At 42.2% G+C, this 14,732-nt stretch overlaps 1 protein-coding gene across 1 annotated transcript in view; it reads right to left on the reverse strand.

Annotated features, from left to right (window-relative positions):
- Positions 1-12,570, reverse strand: part of TNKS (tankyrase) — a gene marked incomplete at its 5' end in the record, with an annotated part of 139,819 nt that extends 127,249 nt beyond the window's left edge. The window contains 2 exons of the mRNA XM_057419188.1: positions 1,331-1,555; positions 12,078-12,570. Coding sequence (XP_057275171.1) covers positions 1,331-1,555; positions 12,078-12,570 — 718 coding nt within the window. The remainder of the gene's footprint in view (positions 1-1,330; positions 1,556-12,077) is intronic.
- Positions 12,571-14,732: the final 2,162 nt, after the last annotated feature.

Raw genomic sequence — 14,732 nt, forward strand, 5'->3', positions numbered from 1 at the left:
TATATATATCTCATCCCCTTAGTCCAACATGTAGAGTCACAGAACAAATCTGAGCATTGGAACACAGAATGAAGTTCTGTGTAATACAAGACATAAATTTGATTCTGTACTTCCTTTCATGAAGGCCACAACTTACTAAACTGGACTATACCTTTAAAGGTATCACCAGTTCTTTGATCATGGAAATTAGACCTAAATAATCTCAAATCACTTTCAGCACTGTACATTAAAATTGATGTACCACAATCTCCCATCTTGATCTGACCTACCCAACCTCCTCCAAAGAGTACCAGAGAGCCTTTAGACAAACCACCCAAAGAGATAAAGCTAATGCAAGAACTTGTCCTGTAAGTTATGGAGCTTTCTCTGCTGGACTGTAACAAGTCTTTAAGCAAATAGATATTATCTGAAGTTCTGAAAATTGTGTCTTGTTCTATACGTTATTGTCCTAGTTTCATCTGTAACTGTTATTTTTCTTCCTTGAACAAATTTATGTTCGTAATTTTAACTGCGGTTCCAAAATACTGGTTTTCTCTCCGTGTTTGATAAAAACCATTATGTTGAGTAGACCATTTTATTCAAGTTACTAGATGTGAGAAGAACTAGCATTGATAAATAAGTTCAAGGAACTGATCTGAGTATTTAAAAAAAAAACAAAAAAAAAGGAATAAAAAAGTAAAAATAGAAGTTCCTATTTAGAAACAAAGTGATACTAAGTACACAGAGAAAAACCATAAAAGTTAAAGACATCCTGACTGAAGAGCTGTTTATATGTTCTAGACACATTTAAAATGATTGAAGTGTTCAATTTGATTTGAAATTGCTTTGGCTCCAGGCTACAGCACATACACTGAAGATATATAACCACTGTGAACAATGGTGTCCTGTAACTTGTATTGGGAAGCTCCAAATGACTCATGAGATGTTTCCCCATACTGTATAGAGTGAAAGGTTAACCATCTTTCCAACCACTAAGACAACATACAGAGCAGACCAAAAAGCAAAGACTTTACCTAGTAAAGCTAGTTTTCTTGAGAACAACCAAGTCAGACAAACCTCCATATTCAAACTTTTGACTATTGTAATTTAACAGACAAGGAGACTTTTCCTAACCTCCTCTGCTTAGTTTCATATGCAATTTCAGCAAGGCTTGTATTACAAAACTTGGAAAAGTTAGCCTTAAATGACTATCACTATACCTACCTGCAAGCTTAGAAGATGTTATCTTCTAAGAACAAGCAGTATCTTTCATCTCAAGTCCAGCACAATAACAATTACAACTGCACAATACACGTATCTGGTAAGAATTCAAGAAGTGACAGACACTTACCAATACACACATCTATCTTCCCCTTGATAGCAGCTTCATGCAAAGGAGTATAGTTCCAATTGTCTCTAGCATTTGGGTCTGCCCCTTGACACAGTAGCAGACTAACCACTTCAGCATGACCAAAAGAGCAGGCGTTGTGAAGGGGTATCAGCCCTCCATCATCACGAGCATGAACATTGGCTCCTGTCTGTAGCAAGTGCTCTACAACATCCTTCCTTCCAAAACCTGTAAAAGAACATATTTCTGTTCATTCATCTGGTAAAACAACATGATTTAATATTTAAAACTGTTCACTTAGCCCAGTGTACAGACATCAGATGATATTATTCATGTCCCTCTTCTACTGCTTGTTTCATTTCACCACCAAGTGCAACTATATTCACCCGCTCAAACAACAGTTGAAAGATCCACTTAAACTCATGACAGCGGTGAACAACGTTGTATTATAAACAGCTTCACTGGCTGCACTGTCTCATGAAAAAGTTCTACAATAGGCTTGCCGTTCTTTTTCCAGAAAAGATTATTAGGAGATAAAAATGAAATAAACACTGGCTTTAAATTTCTGTTACAATGAAATACTTTGCAGACTCCACTGTGGAGATGACAGAAACAGAACTTAGGTTCAAGAGGGACAGTTTAAGCTAAAACACAAGTGTTCATTTTTGTACTAGATTGCATCTCAAAGGTCAGATTCCATTTCTTAGAAACCTCAGGGCTAAAAGCAGCATCACTGGAAATTTTAAAAGCCTGACACTTTAGAAGTTATTGTGTCTTCTGGTAATGATGGATACCAACCAGCTTAAGGATGAAAAATCCCATGTATATGAACTATGTTTCTGAAACGGCTGAATTAAATGCTGCAGCAAATGAAATACCATCACAGTAGTGCTAACTGGCAGTTTATAGATTGTAGCAACTCCATAGATCACAGATCAGAAACATAACTAAAAACGTTGTTTCTCTTCTTGAAAACAAATACAAAGCTCAAGTGAAGAGACAAAGAAGCTATCAGTTCTCCCTCAGATGACCACAGCAAAATGATGCTGAAAGTGACAGAAATGGTTCTCAAAAGTCAGTACTCTCCACCGCAGGCAACAACTCATGCACGAAGACTTTATAAATCACAATGTTTTACCCCAGATCAGTAAATCCCTGGATAGGACCTCCATTTCAATGAATTAAGCCCCCTTTTTGCCAGAGTACTGTACTAGTTATAGCTATGCAGACTTATGGCATAGAATTAGCATGCTTTTCCCCCAGAGTCCATACGGTGAGACCTCTAAGCCAGATCTAGCAGCTCTGCATCCAAACTAGCTTAATCCAGTTAAGGCTAATGTTCTAACTCAACATCCAGCTTTCAGGCAAACGGCAGGCTAGCCATTCTGCAGGAATTTACAGTCTCCTCAGTGAAGCACAGAGTCCTTCAACATCCTCTCCTGAAGGCCGTAAGTTTTCTGGAAGCTGACTAACGCTATGGTTAAGGCAAGCACAGCCACAGAAAAAAGCCCCTTTACCAAGGTTTACCGTGGTTTGAGTTTTGATGACAATTTAGCAGCATCTTTATTTCTGCCCCAAGCAAGCAGGTAGAAGAACAGTCTGGGGAAGACATCATGGATACACACACAGATGCTCACATCTAGTAGAAAGTGCAGCAGCTTACACTTGGTTAATCCTGTATTGTAATGTAGTTCAAGTGTGCCAGCGAGCAAGTACAACTTGGTTACTTTTGGATAGCTATAAGGATTCCTCAGTCCCCACTGTACAGAGCCTCCAGCTGCTTGGAAGCACCGATGCTGGACCACTACAAATCACAAGTTAGCACACTTAGATACCGAAGTGTGTTTTCTTTAATACATGGGGCTGAACAGCAGTTGAGCAGCTGCTGCACAAGCTGCCGAGCCATACCAGCTGCCGGGCCATACCAGCTGCCGGGAGGGGCCCACAACCAGACTGGCTCCCACCTCAGCAATCCAATTTTAGCCCATCACTGCAGATGAGTCAAAGCTTTTTGGTACATTATATACTGATCACTTCATGTTAGAAATTACACTACAGAAATGGAAGCTCGCAAATCAAAACTGGTATTATTAAAAATGATACTTATTTATCATGACAAAACTGCTAACAGAAGACACGTTTTTCTTAACTGAACTGTCAGCAAGGCCACTGCTACTGTAAATCATTGCAGCTTCTCACATGAAAACTGATTTGTTTGTTCCTGTTACGAAACAGTCAAGGAACATCACCTCTAAGTCTTCAAACAGAAAATGACAGCTTAAATGGGTACAACAGCAAAGGGTATCTGGTCCCACAGCAAAGCTAACAGGCCTGGGGCATAAATACCAACAAGCAAGCCCTCAAGATTCCCAAGTTTATATTGTTCATTTAACTGGCAAAGGAAAATTGAAAGACATGAATTAGGAAAGAATGGTTTCAACTGAACAGCAAATCAACAGATTTTATTAGCCTTTAGTTTTTATAGACTGAACTACTAAAAAGAGTGCTGAAACTAAATTAGCATTTGCTTTACATGTACTTCTGGTCTCTCAAGGAAAAACTACCTTACAGTGCCCGTAAACCCAAATTTCTTTTCAAGTTATTCAGTGTTGAGATTTCCAGGACTACACACACACACTTGTTAGAGGTAGCCCTTGATAAAGGTATCTTTGGAAACACCAGCAATAAACGTTTTACAGTTTTTGGTGACTTGGCTCTTCTGTTCAATCCTCAAAAAGCACAGTAAAGGTTACTGTGATTTTATCCCACCAGACCACCCGCTTTTCAAAGTGATGAGTTATGGGAATAGCCTCCCCATCTCGACTGCAGACAAACCTGTAAAAACTTGAATTGACAAAGTACCAGAAAGTCTTCAAAGTGATCACAAAATCCAATCTGCCAAATTGGTTGTAATTACTGAAACTCCTGCAGTGTGGGGGTCAGCTTTTTTACAAAACCAGTCACACACCAAGACATTTGCAACAGATCAAGCACATATAATTTGGTTTAAAATGAAGAAACTAATGTGATAGCATTTAAGATGATTTTAAAAATCTTGCTCTTGTATGTTTCCGGTGCAACTTTAATTTGCAAAGCCTAAGAGTTCCCAAGAAAGGAACTGTAATCAAAGATCCCCAAAGATGATCAAATAGAAGGTTCCTACGGATAGCATCCAAAACCAGAGTAACTATGGAGAAGAGTCACATTTCAAGGCACAGAATGCAGGCCTGTTTTAATGAGGTTCATCTCCCAGCTTTCAAAGCACACACATGGCCAGGGTCCCTTATTAGCTTTGGCTATTTGACATGGGTAAAATGCACAAACTTTGCCCTCATTTTAGCTTCTTTACACAACTTAGAAGTTACAGGCAAATCAGAGTACCTCAGAAAACATACTGTCCAGAAGAGAAAGGAAGCAATAATCCCATTACAATAAAGTAGTAGCAAGAGAACATTTGAAATTTAAGGGTGAAACACTCATTAGTCAAACCAAAGGCAAAAATTCAGAGTGACTGACAGGCTCTTAATTTCTCCAGTCATCTCACAGAAACAACTGAAGTGGTAAAAGCCAGAACACAGACACAGCTATGAAAGCTTCACATAAATCAAAAGACAGGCACACAATTTGGAGAAAATGCCACTTAACTAGTTCTTTGCCAGTGCTGTATTCTATAGCTGTCACTTTAGGCTGAAAGTAAGGGGAAAAAAAGGCTTTGGGTAGTAAACTGGCAGCTTGAATATTAAGCTAAATAAAACTTTCAAGTGCTGTCAGTCAAGACGGCACCTAGATACCACCAAATGCTTACTGCTAAGACCAGTCCTTTTCCCCTGTCACATCCTGCTCCCAGCCCACAAGGTTGTCCTGTTCCATCTCTTCTTGTGGCATTGAAACTAAGTAAGCAAGAGGCAATAGAGTGAGCAGATTGAATAACTGATGATAGAAGCAATGCAAGGAAAGCAACAGGAGCATCAGATGATACCCTGTTGGTACATGCTCCTGTTAGGACTTCCACATTAAACTTGGGTTCAGTTAGTCAAAGCTTTCACATGGTAACAATTTACAGGCACTTACTAATACTCCAAGATGCCACACACATCATTGCCCAATTTCAAGACTCATTTTTAGAAAGTCTGGTAAAAAAATCAACCAACTATATGGACTTCCCACCAAAATCAGAAAAATGCTTTCCCCAGTGCCAGCCATACATCAAATAGTTTGATCAGTTTAAGTACAGCTGTACTGTTTCACCCACTGCCCAATTAATGTCACTTGATCAACATAGCATGAATTCCTTCAAATGCTAATTCTAACTTCTGCAAAGCTGCTAATATGTGCAGAGTTTAATTTATCACATGAAAGACCCTAACTCTCACTAGCTGTTTTTCCTCCTCCTTTCACTTGTTTGCTCTTAAGAACACACTGACTCCAAAAGGAGTTAGATTTTACAGAAGTGCATAACCACAGGTCAAGCACACCTGCAGGTATTACTGTGATCTTAGGCAAAGCAGGAAAGATGCTCTTATTAAATGCAGTCCCACTTGTTACAGCACTAAACGTAACTCTCAGGAGAATATAATCCCTTGGAGAAGCACACATCTTAAAGATACATGACATTTTGAGAATGGTTTTAAACAGTAAGCAAAGGGTAAAGTTCAAGCTAAGCCACTGTACATCTCTTTGCTTTAGTACTGCATTCCTGCATAGATACCAGATTCCTTCCCCCCCCCCCAAACAGGTATTCCAAAAGCCACCAGCTACTTCTCCCACTTCACTTTTAGTTTAACAAAATAAACTGAAGAGCCTTCAAACTGGGAAAAAAAGGCATCTGCTTCAATATTACCAAAGGTCTGAAATTTTGCATTTATATCCTCTTGCAAATTCCTTCAAAGGATTTTAAGTAGGAAGGAGATGCAAGTATTGCAAGACCACTCAAGACAGCAAATAGTCACAAAGCAAGCTGAAACTTCCTAGGAAGTAATACGCTTGTGACAGTAGAGTTCATGTACTAACAAATGCAACAAAAACAAGCAAGAACTTCAAAATCAAGGACAGTAATTTATCAATTCCTCTTTTTATATTAAAAATCTGTATTTTGCAGGCTCTGAGCCTGTAAGGCTGCCAGGATGTTTTCTAACTGACTGCACAATCTTCACTCTTCACTCTATCCATATGAATCCAGCCAAAAATTGTTATTATTCCTGCTTTAAGTTCCACAAGGAAGAACTGATCGGTGACTTAGCTTTACAAACACCTGTTTGAGTAAGGTCAGACATCTCTCCTATGGCATGGATGTATAAGACAACAGCAACAAAATGAGTCAGAGTAGTTTAGGAACAGTATTTCAAGCAAGGCTTTCCTGGGCAATTTAAACTAATTTGATGTACACTGCACCACAGATGGAGTGGTCAATTCAGGTATCTCTACATAGAGTAGAAGCCTGTAATAAGTTACCAACTGCTTCTTGCTGCTTCCTGGCTCTTCCTCAAGGAACACTCAGTCACTAGTTACATTTGTTCTGCCTCCTCAGTTCCTTACTTCACACATGTTGAAGCAGCTTGCATTTTTATGATTAATAGCTTGCTAGTTGACAAATCAACTTGAATGGCTCTCTTCTGAAACTCTGACCGCTAACTCTTCTCCAACCCAAGTGAAATCCCTTTGCCTTCAGGACTAAAGTCATCCAGAAGCTTTCTAGAGAATAGTTATATATGTTAGCCTTCAAAAAAATACTTTACTTCCAACAGTTATTACCAGTGATATCAAAAACATTCTTACAGGGAACTACCTTTCCCAAATAGCTTTTGGCCATTACTATAGACCCAAGCAGAAAGAAAACAAAGGAGCATCACTGATGCCCTAACAAATCACCTTAAATCATGTTTCTTCAAGCCCGAGTTTGAAGCGCTCTTGGTGGTATCAGCCCCAACTTGTCATCCCAACTCTATACATTCCAAAAGCCGCCCCAGAAACCTCTGCCTCAGTACAGAAGTGGGCATTAACCCACAGTTCAGCAATTACTGTTATTACTCTCTCTAAACTTGGGTTAAACATTAGAAAGAGAATAACAGTGAAACTACAAGAATGTGTTGCCTAAGAACTAACCTAAGGGGCTAACTTCATGATAAAAAAAAAGAACTTAAACTTCTCATTAAATGGGTGTGGAACTCAACAAGCTTATGATTGTGGATATATGAAGAAATTGGCTAGGACTCAGCTTGTTTCTATCAGGTCCATCCATCTACTCATTTCTGAAACAGGTCGTATTACTAATGATTTACCAGCAAGGACTATGCCCAAAACCAGAACAATCAAGGTGTCAGCAGCAAATACATATCTATCCTTTTGTAAGGCTAAACCTTGTTTCAGAAGGGAAGAAGCAAATCCATCATCAAGCCAGCTCCTACAAATTCTTGCTGGCTCCAAGAAAGAGCTGGGATTTCAGACAAAAGGTCACACAACTCCTCCCCATCCAGGCATATTAAAGGTGGAAAAGACTTGGAAAGCCAACCTTGGTATGTGAATGCTATACATGATGACACACACAAAAAAGAGCCATGAAAGCATCACTGCCAACCTGCTTCAAACACAATAGGCCGATACAGGCAGTCCCATTCGGTGATTCACGGAAAATATGTAGGCTGAGGGTGAAGTCCCACTCTACCCCATGCAAAGTTTACCTAAAATGCGACACATTATCACATAGACTGAAATCACCCATAAAAAAAAAAAAGTTCAGAAGTCAATAACATACCCCAAGGTGGCGGGGTGGGAAGGGAGAGACTCTACCTCTCACACAGAGCCACCAACTCATTTGGTTATGCTGGCAAAAAGGTATTTTGTCAACTATGTAACATCATCACCAAATGCAGGATTATCAAGCTAGTTTACAAGAACAGACAGCACAGGCATAATAAATTTTTTTAACTAGTGAGGGCCATATAATACAGTAAAGATGCTCATAATCCAGTGAAATCAACAACAGTTAAAGTCTTTCTCAAGGAAAAGACATAACACGTCTGTAGATCAAAGGAGGAGTGCAGTGGAAAGACAAGAGAGTGGAACAGTTTGTCCTCACACAATGCAGTTTGAAGAAGAGAACCATTAAGAACACAGGATACTCCAGCAAACAGGATGGAAAAATACAAGAGGAAGTTGCAAGTTACTTTTAATACAAATTAACAGTCCAATTATTTAGTGAACTCCTTCTATTAACATGCAGAAACTGGGTCTTGCTCAAATAGTTGCTGAGCTACAAACTGCAGGAAGAGTACTTGGAGAAGTATATACAAAGAGGGTAAGTGTATAACTCTTTCCTAGATATCTGCTTTTTGGCCGCCAGTACAGCTAAAACCTTTAACCAAACATACCTTTGTTTGTGCCCAGCAGAGCTGCCTTTTTTTTTTTATTTTTTTTCATAGTTATAAGCAAGCTAGTTTTCATTGGGGAAAAAAAAAAGTGTTAAAGCTCTGAATACATTAAGACGTCCACTTAATTTCTTCTTTGTATTTTGAAGTCATTCAATCACTTTCAGGTCTTTAGAATCCTCTTCTTGGGTGCCAAGGGACAACATCCAAAGCCTGCACTGATCCCAGGGACCCAAAATAACCCAGAATCCACACAGTTGTTGAGAGACTACTGAGCTTTCCTCTTTCCAAACACATGTACCTCTATAGAAGAGTATCTCAAATGACTTGCAAAGGAAGAGCTGAACACCACACATCCCGAAAGATATTCAGAATTTCAAGAGACTCTGCTAAAATAACAGTCCAGTTGGAGGATGAAAGGAAAATAATCCTTTGTTCAACATCTTCCTGCTTGCAAAAGAGGTCTCTATGACCTCGCTATGGCCTCAATATTAATTTCTGCCTTATTAATAGCTAACCAAAGCAGGTCAGATTTATTCAGCACACTAGGTGACATTCCAGAGTTGAAGAACCAATTCCCCTTCATTCAGATCAATTGAAAATTCACATATCCCAGAAAAAGAAAAAATCTGGGCAACACTTGCTTCCACTTGATGTGGCCATACACATTTCATCTAAAATTGGATAATGGACAAATTACTCAACCTCCTAGAAAGAGATTCAGATATATCCCCAGCTTTTTAAATAACTGATTACAGGGATTTCAGTTCTCACCTCAACCCCAGCTTACATACATGCTAAGGATTCTGAATGCTCTCAGAAGTCACCCCTTTTATCTTACTTCTGCCGTGAGAAAGGAGATAAAGGTGATTTTGAAACTAGAAACCTCACAGGGCTTAAGGAAACCTGAACTTAGTGCTTTTTACAAGAAACTAGAGTTAGGGAAGTTGTCCTTCCCTGTTACAGTAAAAGTAACTGCCTGGCACTGCTGTCAAAAAGGACACCTGAGAAAACCAGACAGAGTTAGAGAACTCAGGGAAAATAAACAAACAAACAAACAACAAAACAAAATCCAGCTACTCCCAGAATTGGAAAATTAAGAAGAAATTAGAAGAATTATTCCTCTACCACAGAGGACAAGAGAGAGAGAGTTCAGCTTCTGATCTTGTCATTTAAGAGTTTAGCTTCCCAAGGTTTTAAAGCAGCAGTTTAAAATACTGCATACTGCACTATCCAACCCTTGTTCCTTGAGTGAAGGCCATACAATTCACATTTAGCTACGGCTGATAAAAAACGAGCTATTACCCACAACACAGCTTCATATATACAGCAGATTCCTATAAGCAAGCAAGTTTTGCCCACAAAGGAGAAGATCAAATCAACGTACTTTATCACTGGCAGATACATACTGCCCAAGATCTGCTGCATCCAAACAACATGCTTACAGGCCATTTCAAAACACAGGACCCCAAGAACTCTGCACTAAGAAATCTGTCTAATGCTATTACAGGTCAAACCCATTTGGACCAGACATACTGCAGTGATCTGAGATAAAATATGTATGGTAGCTAAGAAACATCTGTCAATATAGAAAAACAGAGGAATTTGTTAGCTATGAGAACTTCATCTGCTGTTTTCCATGTGCTAAAAGGAAGCACCTTGCACTGCTATTACTATAACATCTTACTGACATTATAAACTTTCAGTGTCTTATCCCCCTTAAGAAAGTTTTGTCCCTTACTTCTCTAATCAAAGTAGAATTTACCACCACAGCTTCAGCACTATAGTTTGTACTAGCACAGAAGTTCTCAGAGTTTAAGGGGAAGCAGCAAGATCTAATTTTAAGTCTGAACCCAAAAACAAGCAGAAAAGACTCAAGATGAGCCTTCCAAAATATTAAGAACTTCATGCTCACACATGCAATTGTACTAGCATTATGTTCCAGGGTTCATTAAAATGAAGTCCTTCTCCGTATCTCAGAAATTCACTGTGCATCCACCTGCATAAGGTTAGGTTTTACTGGCAGAGCTCAGAGATTAGAGAATGAAAAGGAAACAGCCCAGGACTATAAACTCCCTTAGGGGCATTGTGAAATGCCAACTATACTTTGAAAACAAAAACAAGCTCATACAATCTCAGACAGTATTATCTGACTGCAAAATTGAACACCACTATCCAGAGATCCAGGCAACACTGTGCCACAAAATGCTCATTTTTTATTACTGATTTCAATAACAGTACTTTAGAGCCATACACAAGCGTTTAAATACTGACCACTCAAAACAGTCTTGTTAGTTATCTTAGTTCATGTGTACCACTGCTAAAGCTCAAACAAGATCTGTGTCTCTTACTACATAAGGTCTGGTCCCGTAACACTGTGGCTCAGGTCAGAAAGCCCTCAGCCTGACCACAGCCCTAGCAAGTCCTGAGTTAAAGGTGGTGACCTAAAGCAGTTTCCTCGTTTTACTTTTAATGTGAGCTTCATGTGCCCTGTCCCACAGTGAAGACCACATCCTGCACAAAACATTCTCTTTATGGACTACAGTAACCTGTAATAGCTATATTTACTAGAAGGTATTGTTTACTTCCTGTTAGTGTAAACACGTTGTTTAAAACACAGAATCATGGAACAGTTAGGGTTGGAAAGGACCTTAAGATCATCTAGTTCCAACCCCCTGCCATGGGCAGGGACACCTCACACTAAACCATGTCACCCAAGGCTCTGTCGAACCTGGCCTTGAACACTACCAGGGATGGAGCATTTACTGATTTTATGACATTATTTCTGATCACAGTGACATCTCATCTCTGCACTAAGAGGCATATTCTCTCCTGGGCACATCTGTAACTTCTATTAAGTACTGCTGTTCCACTTCACCTCTCTTCCCAGCCAACTCAGACTACAAGTGCTGCAGAGATCCAGCAGCAGCTATGCCTAAATAAAAGAGTTATAAAGCACAAGGCATCAGCTTTGGTTCCTATCAAGTCTATATGCATCACTACGGTCCCCGACTTTCAAACTACAAGTCATGTGACTTGAAGCCAACTCTGTCCTGAACTACAGTTTCTCACTTCCTAAGCACACATGCACATGTTTGCAAAAGTGTATGTGTCAAATACAGAGAAAAAGGTCTATACAGTCTCCTTTACACCTCCACGATCTCCTCTCCCACTTGTTTTTCCATTTTATGACGGGAAAAAAAGATTTAACGGCCGCCTCCCCACAATCTGCAATGAAAGGCTGCCGGGGAACTGTGCTCACACTCTTCCTCTCAGCTTAAGTTCTCCCGACACACTGAGATGCTGGAGGACCCCTTCACGGAGCTAGGGACGCTACTCCCTAGGAGGCAGGTCGGGAGCTGCCCCTCCCCGATGGCGGTACCCACCGGCTGCGAAGTGGAGCGGCGTGGACTTGCGTCCGGCCATGTCCTTGGCGTTCACATTGCCCGTGTCTACCAGGCGCTTCACGCGCGTCACGTCCCCATTGCGGCAGGCCTCCAGCAGCTCGCGGAAGGCCCCGCTCGCAGCGCCCGGGCCCGCAGCCTCGGGACTCTCCGCCGCCGGACTCGACGCAACGGACGACGATGCAGACGAGGAAGAGGACGAGGAGGAACTGCTGGAGCTGCTGCCCGAGCCCGGCGGGCCCGGGGGGGCGGCGGCGGCGCCCGCCGCCTCGTCCGAGCACTCCGGGGCCGGAGGCCGCTCGGCGTCGGGGGGAGCCTCGCCTTCGGGGCCGGCCAGACTGTGGCGCTGCGCGGCGGGGGTGAGATCGGCTGGCGCCAGGCTGGGGCTGCGCGGCGGCGAGGCGGCGGCCGGCGGCGAAGCCGGCCCGGGCGGCGGCGGGGGGTGATGATGGTGATGGTGGTGCTGAGAGCGACGCCCCAGGTGTCACCCAGCCCAGGAGGGGGAGGGAGGAAAGCAGCTTTGGGTTAACCCTGTTCTCCAGGGCAAGGCAGCCACATGCAGCAAATGGCAGAGAGAGGCAAGTGAGGAGCTCCATCCGCATCAGAAACAGCGACGTGCAGAGGAGTGGGCAGCAAGGCAGATGGTGGCTGTCGGTGCTGAGGGTGAAACAGAGAAGTCCAGGGATGTTGGGGACCCAAAGAGTCTGTGAGTCCCTCTGTGGATGGGACAGATAGATCTGAACTGTGTGGGAATAAAGAGAAGCATTTAAATAAGGAATTTGGTTTGGATTTGAAAAGCAGCAGGATGATGAGAACAAAGTGCTTCTGGCTTACGGGTATCTAGGGAGGATATAAACACCAATAATGGATAAACTGTGTAAGTCGGAAAGCTCCAGTAACTGTCACCAACAGACAAGGTTCACTTACCTTAGCTTTAATCTGTGAGCACAAGAGAGATTCCATTGACAGGAATATCAACAGCAACAATTCCTGGAGGATTTCCAGTACACCAGGTTCTGGGGCTGCCAGCACTGATGGGTATGAGGAATCTGATGAGGAATTTCTGTTAAGGGACAGAATATGGCTAATGCCAGCCAAGTTGTACTGGCAAACAGATCTGCTTTAGCTGTCTGGCAGGGAAAGAGCTTTGGGAAGTGTTTGTGTAGCAATGTGTGATGTGCTGAAGAAATGCTGGGCAGGTCTAATGCTGGGGGCACAGAAAACCATGACTGGTGGAGGAGTAAATGAATATCCACCCAAATGTACTGGCTCAGTCCTTGTTCATGCCATGGCTTTGAAGCCATGGGCCTTGACCAGGCACTGAGAGAGCTCAGCAAGACTTCCTTCACACCTGAGTCCAAATAGCTGCTGCTTCTCAGTCTTCTTTCAATTCAAAACCCCCAAAAGGACTACCAAGAAGGTAGCTTTAGACTGGACATAAGAAAGAATTTTTTAACAATGAGGGTGGTGAGGCACTGGCACAGGTTGCCCAGAGAATCTGTGGCTGCCCCATCCCTGGCAGTGTTCAAGGCCAGGTTGCATGGGGCTTGGAGCAACCTGGTCTAGCTGAAGATATCCCTGCCATGGCAGGGGGGTTGGACCTAGATGATTTTTAATGGTCCCTTCAAACCCAAACCTTTCTGCGATTATATGCAAGCTGTACCTAGGAAGGAACAAGTAAAAGGATTAGGATTCATGGTATGAGACCTGTCCATGGGAAAATGGGGCCTGGACCTGAGTTTCACGGGGTGCAATGCCCAGCAGTTCTGGCAGTGCACCTCCATTTCAGATCCCCACCTTTAGCTGGGGGTCCTTATCCCATTGCAGGCCTCGGTTTTGCCAAGCCTTCACCTTCCTGCCCCACATGTACAGCAGCACTGCTTCCCTTCAAATAGATGTGGCAAGCAGCAGTGCTGTCTATCCCCAGTCCCTCTCTTTCCCCTGCCCAAAGCATGGCCAGGATCCCTCCAGGTGCTGCTATCACCATTTGTACATGGCTTGGTGTGCCTTGGGGTAGATTCATATAATTCCTGCAGAAACAGTAAGCAAAACAGTGTGGGCAATTAAGTTCTGGTCAACATTTCTTCATCCTTACAGGATTTCTACTTAAGGTCGAGGAGGAAGATGGGGAGTAGTGTTCAGTCAACCCATTGCTTGTTCCAAGGCCTGACACTGAAACACGGCTTCTTCAATCACTGCCAAAGCAGGAACCTGGGGTTTTATTATCTGGGTTGTGTGTCTGGTGGTGTGGAAGGCAAGCATCCTCCTAAGGGTGCTCAGTGCTGGTGCCAGAGCCCACGCACTTTGCAGTGGCCACAGTGCTCCCCACATCCACTTGCCTCAGTGGCTTCATGCTTCTGTTGAGCTGATTTAGGTTCACATTGTGTCACAAGTGGCTGATTACATTTGCACCTCTTGTCCTGCAAAGCCCAGAGCCAGGCTCTAAAATGTCTTTGATAACTCAGTGTCTTTTACCTGACCCAGGAGAGAGGTGCTTTAGATAGAAATCTTATTAATGATGCAGTTGCAAGGCTCAGTGAAGTGGAGGCGCCTCAGAGTTCAGCTGAATAATTAAATGCCATCAATAAGACTTAACAGGGCCACTATTTAAAATTAATAACTTCAAATGCAATTCTG

This window comes from Pezoporus wallicus, unplaced genomic scaffold (genome assembly GCF_028554395.1).
Source record: "Pezoporus wallicus isolate ANWC-B61680 ecotype Strahan unplaced genomic scaffold, APGP_CSIRO_Pwel_v1 contig_2384, whole genome shotgun sequence".
In the NCBI taxonomy this organism is placed as follows: domain Eukaryota; kingdom Metazoa; phylum Chordata; class Aves; order Psittaciformes; family Psittacidae; genus Pezoporus; species Pezoporus wallicus.